At 59.9% G+C, this 6,000-nt stretch overlaps 1 protein-coding gene across 7 annotated transcripts in view; it reads left to right on the forward strand.

The window, feature by feature from the left end:
* Nucleotides 1-5,721, forward strand: part of Dis3l2 (DIS3 like 3'-5' exoribonuclease 2) — a 335,522-nt gene extending 329,801 nt beyond the window's left edge. For all 7 annotated transcript variants that reach the window (XM_046439665.2, XM_046439664.2, XM_046439663.2 and 4 more), the window contains 6 exons: nucleotides 100-186; nucleotides 2,600-2,747; nucleotides 3,037-3,167; nucleotides 3,305-3,409; nucleotides 4,547-4,648; nucleotides 5,216-5,721. In XM_046439665.2, the coding sequence (XP_046295621.1) occupies nucleotides 100-186; nucleotides 2,600-2,747; nucleotides 3,037-3,167; nucleotides 3,305-3,409; nucleotides 4,547-4,648; nucleotides 5,216-5,374 (732 nt within the window). In that variant the 3' untranslated portion in view covers nucleotides 5,375-5,721. The remainder of the gene's footprint in view (nucleotides 1-99; nucleotides 187-2,599; nucleotides 2,748-3,036; nucleotides 3,168-3,304; nucleotides 3,410-4,546; nucleotides 4,649-5,215) is intronic.
* Nucleotides 5,722-6,000: the final 279 nt, after the last annotated feature.

The following is a 6,000-nucleotide window of genomic DNA, read 5'->3' on the forward strand; positions in this document are numbered from 1 at the left end:
TTCCTCCCAGAGTTGGTATCAGATGGTCGACAGTGATGGGCCTAGAACCTCTCCCCGAGCCTAACCACACTCACACAGGTTTCTGGGCTTCGCTTCTAGAAAAGTCTGACCAAAATATTTGGAGATGACAAGTACTCACTGGCCCGGAAGGAGGTGCTTACCAACATGTACTCCCGGCCCATGCAGGTAAGGAGGGACCTGGCCTCTGTCCCCATTCTCAGTAACACCCACAGTCCTGACCGGTGATCTCCATGTGCATACATAGCCACCAGCATTCCTGCTCTGCTCTGGACACCTGCTGGAGCAGGCAAGGACCAGGGTGGCACTGAGGAACACTCCTTGGGGGAGGGGAGGATGGCTAGGCAACATGTGGGACAGGTGACTAGCCTGTGCTGTGTGTGCAGGATGGTGTGCTCCAGTGCTCAGGAGCTGCTCCAGACGGAGACTGGCTGGGGACTCCAGAGGGAGAAAAGGTCTCAGCACCCAACCAGTAGAGAGCTCATCAGGAGAAGCACAGTCAGCCGTGGGCCTGGGCTGGTGTCTGCAGGCAGGTGGCTGCCTTTGAGGTAGACAGGTGGGCTGGCTCCTGGCAGCCTGTTACTACCCTCCAGACTGTGCTTCAGCCCCTGCAGGGCCCAAGCATCCTGGGAACAGAGGCCATCCCAGTAGTCTGTCAGATCAACAGGAGCTGCAAATGCTATGGGGACAGCTCTGGGCCCCAGCCCTGCCCTAAGCAGTCACAGGCCAGTTTTCTGGACCCAGCCACCAGCAGATTCAGTCTGTTCCCCAGAGTCAGATGGCCTCAGCTACTTGCAGCTGATTTCCTGAACCTCATAGCTCTGCTTGGAGTAGAGTCACTTGGACCTGGCTGCCCTTCCCTTGCCCCCAGTCCCAAGTGTCTGTCCCCCACCAGGCTCCCCGGCAGCAAAAAGGAACTGTGCATGGTACCCCCCCCCAACACTTTCAGCTTGGCCAAGAAGACACAGCAGCCCCTGGGCCAGCCTCTAGAAACTGTCCACTCCAAGATCAAGCCAACTGGAACTCCATGACAGATTCCCCTCCCAGAGTCACTGGAAAAGACTAGATTCTCCTGGCTTTGCCTGCCAATGACCTCAGAAGCCACCTCCACCCAGGGATATAATGTCAGGGAGTGAAGAAGGGTCTGCGGTATTCCACTCTCCCAGCCCCATGAACCAGGGCAGGGACAGGGGACAAGGCAGAGGGAATAGCACCAGCAAGCATGAAGGGGGTGGGGGAGGCTGGGTCCTAAGTAAACTGCTGTCGTAGGACACCAGGGCTGCCCTGGAGATAGCTGGTGGTCCCCTCCCATCCCACCCTACCCAGAGACACCTCCACCAGCCAGGAGGGAGCCAGGGCCCTTTGTCCTCTTCACCCCAGTTTGTGGAACTGGGCCACCACTGAGAACAAAGGCCAGACATGGCTTGGATTGGAGGCCGTGCTCACCTCCCCCAGCGACTTGCCCCGGACATAACCCAGAGCCCAGCAGGTGCTGGAAGGGAAGCAGAGTTAGGGAGCCCAGCAGGTCACCGCCAGCTGTGCCCTGGATTCCAGGGCCCTTGAGCTCAGAGTAACCGGAGCCTGCTGTCCATTGGCCAAGTGCACAGGAGGGTGTATGTGTGAGCAATGGGGAGGGAGCAGGCAGGGGGGCCAGCACAGGCGGCTATGACTTAGAGTCTCAGACAAGGAACCTGGTCACTTGCTCCCAGGCAGCAAAGGGGCTGTGTCCAGGATCCAGTCAGGCTGTGTTGGGGCCCAAAAGAAGGTTCAGGGTGCTTCCTGTGCCCCAGATCAAATCTCTGCCTTTAGAACTCTGATCTCTGTCTTGGCCCCATGGAGGCTCAGGATAGTAGGCTGGAAAACTGCCCCCTTGGCTGCTGTGGGGTGGGGCATTGTAGGGCACAGGGGTGCCAGGGTGCAAGTGTGGCCCTCAACTGGGCAGGGATGAAGACCAGAGTGCTTGAGGTTGACCCAACCACAAGCCGCAGAATCCCCTGCAGGCCCGTCCGGGAGACAGCACCTTGGACTTGTATCCTCCAGCAGAGACACGCTTCTGCTCCCCTCAGCTTCTGCTTTTGCCTCCAGAAGACAAGTCTGCAGCCCTGGGCAAGTGTGGCCACAGGCTTTCCTCTCCCGCTTTGTCCTGACTCGGTGGCAGCCCCATAGACATCCAGGGAAGGGACCACCCTCCTCTCATTGTTCCTGGCAGGAACTCAGCAGCCACGGGCCCTAAGGAGGCTGAGCTCCTGCCCAGTTGACCTGGCGGCCACAGGACCCTGATGGGAAGAGGCCACCCAGTGTCCTGAGGGTTCCCAGCACCCCATTCCCACCAGAGGTGGAGCCAGTCTGGGCAGCCTGGGAGGAAGCCAGCTTCTGAGCAGGATAGGGGCCTGGGCGTACCCGAGCTCTGCCCAACTTTGTGGCAGCCCCTGGGGTCCTTTATGCAAAGTGGCCTCAACATAGTCTTACTCCACTCACCTGCCTGCTGCCTGTCACTTTACTGTGCCAAGCGCCTGGGGCCAGACTCTGATGTCAGTACCCTCCTGGCCCAGCCAACACTGAGACCCGCCCCCTCCCCCAGATGGCGCTCTACTTCTGCTCAGGGGTGCTGCAGGACCAGGCGCAGTTCCGGCACTACGCCCTCAACGTGCCTCTCTACACACACTTCACCTCTCCCATCCGCCGCTTCGCTGACGTCGTGGTGCACCGCCTGCTGGCCGCTGCGCTGGGTGAGGGTACAGCTTGGGGCCCAGGCAGGCCTGTGCGGCTAAGGGCTGCCACCCCAGAGTGAGGAGGGCCCAGTGCTGGGAGGCCACACTTCTGTGACCATGGAGCCTCAGAGGGACAAACAGCCTGGGTACAGGGGATCCTGGGCCTAGATGCTCTCCCTCTGCACAGGTGCTGGGGGACTGCAGTGGGGCAGCTCCAGGGCCCCTGCCTCTGCCAGCCCCAGCTCATGCCTGGGCTAGGGCCCCATGCTGTCTGTCACCCAGCATGGTTCATGCACCCTCTTCCCAGGCTACAGGGAGCAGCTGGAAGTGGAGCCCCATGCCCTGCAGAAGCAGGCTGACCATTGCAATGACCGCCGCATGGCCTCCAAGCGCGTGCAGGAGCTCAGCGCCAGCCTCTTCTTTGCTGTCCTGGTCAAGGTGAGTCCACCAGCCTGACAGCTTCCCCTCCCTCTGCCCTACCTCCACTCTTGGCTGCCTCCTCCCTGGAAGTCTTCGAGGTGTGACCGTGTAGGCCCTCCCTGGGAGGGTGCTATGCTGGAGCACTATCCCCACAGGAGAGTGGCCCTCTGGAGTCAGAAGCCATGGTGATGGGCGTCTTGAACCAAGCCTTTGACGTCCTGGTGCTGCGCTACGGGGTACAGAAGCGCATCTACTGCAATGTGAGTGTGGCCGGCTTGAGCAGGGAGGCAGGTGTCCCCTGGGGACCTAGCACCATGCTCCTGGCCTTTTCCCCTTGCCTGTTTCCGCTTCACTGCAGGGGTTCATCTGAATGTCCCTGGCCTAGAGCAGCCATTGGTAGACTCACGAATGTGGAGATAAGAACACAAACTCAGGTTCCTGCTGTCGCCATCCACGCTGGAGGGACATGGGCTGTCGGGTCCCATTGTCCCCCTCAGCTGGGGCACATGGTAGCAGAGTCCAGAGCTCCGACCCCAAGCCCTAGCCCTACTGATAGACCTTTACAAGACACTCAGCTAGGCTCAACTGGGATGGGACTCCAGGCCAAGGGTCAGGCTGGGCCCCGTCCCCGAGACCTAGGCGCTCAGAGAACAAGCCCAGGGTGGCAGAGTATGCGTGCCTGGGGATGGTTTTGTAGAAACATAGAAAGGAAAGGCCAGAGGATGGTCCAGGAAGGACAGGTGCCTTGGCTTCCCCAGGGGTCTTGGTCCCTGTCCTGATGCTAGCCGAGGGGCCAGGCTCTAGCTGGCTCTGTGCTGAGCACCTGGCTCCTGTCCTGGGTTGAATCTCCTAACGTCCTAAGTGCCTGGGGGAGTCTGGCATACAGCGTGGAATGGACTAGCATTAATAACATAGAGCATGAGCAGAGTCCAGCTGGAAGTAATCAGGGCGCTGGTGCTGAAGTTCACTGAGCAGGACCGAAGTTCAGACCTAGGTCAGCTCTGCTGTTGTCCGCCCTCAGCCTGTGCTACCAGACCCCGCGCCAGCAGGGGGCGCAGTCCACAGGCAGAGCCAGCAGCATGGCCCACCTGCCTCATCCACCCCCAGCCATCCCTTGGCTCTTGGTCACCCTCAGGTGCTGAGTCAACCAAAGGTGGACTGGCTGGGTCTCCCTGAAGCTGGCTGGAAGTAAGAGGCCAGGGACAGGGTGGCCCCTGCTTCAGGTCAAAAAACCAGCAGTGGGGTGGGCGGCAGGGCAGGGAGCTTCCTCATGACCAGTCAGTCAGAGGTGGGTCAGGACAAAGGGCCACCTCCACGCAACGGGGCCTTCCGGGGTTAAAGGTCAGGAGGTGGCACCCAGAGCCCAAGGCCTGAGGTGCTGGCATGTGCACCCCCAGGCGCTGGCCCTACGATCCTACCACTTCCAGAAGGTGGGCAAGAAACCCGAACTCACGCTCATCTGGGAACCCAAGGACCCTGAACAAGAGCCAGCACGGCAGGTCAGAGCCCCATCATATTCCCTCTGCCCCGCAGGTCGCAGTGGGCCCTCTCCTGCCTCCTAGGTGTCCCCTGTGCCCTCATCTTCCCCCTGCCCTCCCTAGCACTACAGGCTCCAGGTGGGGCTTCAGGCCTCCATGCCAAGGCCCCTGCCACACCCAGGGCTCAGTTGGCCTCCTGGCCCTTACTTGGAGACACCTCTGGGCAGCTCTCTGTCTCTCTGAAGCAGGAATTTTTAACTTGTGGGGTCCCCTTTGAGAATCTGATGGAGCTGGGGACCTTAACACCCATGTTCATGTAGAGCAGCTGTCACTCCAAGGCCAGTCCAGCTAGCTTGTCTGCCCTGACCCTCGGGAGCACTCACTGCGCATCAGCGAGGTTCACAGGGCTGCCTGGCTCCTGGTTGTCCCTCAACCCCGTGGCTGAGGCCTTGAGCAGCTGTTTACAGGGGTAACAGGAGTTTCAGAGGCTGAGGGAGTGGGCCTCCATGGCCAGCTGGACACACAGTGGTGGAGCTGGGTTTTGGCCACAGGCCCCTCTCTGTCCCCGCTTACTGGATTCCGCCACAGGTCATCACCATCTTCAGCCTGGTGGAAGTGGTCCTGCAGGCGGAGGCTGCAGTTCTCAAGTACAGTGCCATCCTGAAGCAGCCGGGCCCCGAGGGCTCCCTGGCCCTGGAGGAGGACGAGGAAGAGGAAGAGGAGTCCCATGGTGCACTGGAAGACTGAATGCCAGCCCTGAGCCTGGCCCGAGCCAGCCCCACCCCACTGGCTTTTAGGAATAGGACCTTTTGACACCAAAGGGAATTTTTAATTTGGTTTTTAACATCTCAGGGGTTTGTTTTTATTTTTTCAGTTTATTTTATTTTTGCAGCTCAGTTTTTAAATGATGGACTGGAGGGGAGAGGGCAAGGCTGGATGGAAGGCTGAGGCCTGGATGGCACTTCCTCAAGCAAAGAGGGCTCCAGCCTTCCTGAGAGGCCAGCCCGCTTCTGCCAGGCCACCCACTGCCCTCCCCTGCCCAGGAAATGGGGGTTTTCAGCAAATCAGTGTCATGGAATAAAATCAAGTGTGCAGTGCTGTGTGGTGTGTGAGGTCCGTGGGGAAGTGGGCAGCAGGGGCCCTCTGCACCCAGGGCAAGGGACTCTGCTCAGGATCCACCCCCACAGCTGAGCTGGGGCCACCAGCTCTGATAACCCCTGACAGTCCTGGGGTGATTCAGAGCTGGCTGCATGGCAGATTGATGCCAGGGCCTCATCTGGCTGATGAGAGATGTAATTAGTATGCATGACAGTGAGCCACCCGTCACCCCGCCATGTGGCCGTGTCCAGACCTGCCCCCACCATTTCCTGTCT

This window comes from Marmota monax, unplaced genomic scaffold, assembly GCF_021218885.2.
Source record: "Marmota monax isolate L192 unplaced genomic scaffold, Marmota_monax_Labrador192_F-V1.1 WCK01_AAM20220418_F8-fsc00041, whole genome shotgun sequence".
Lineage (NCBI taxonomy): Eukaryota > Metazoa > Chordata > Mammalia > Rodentia > Sciuridae > Marmota > Marmota monax.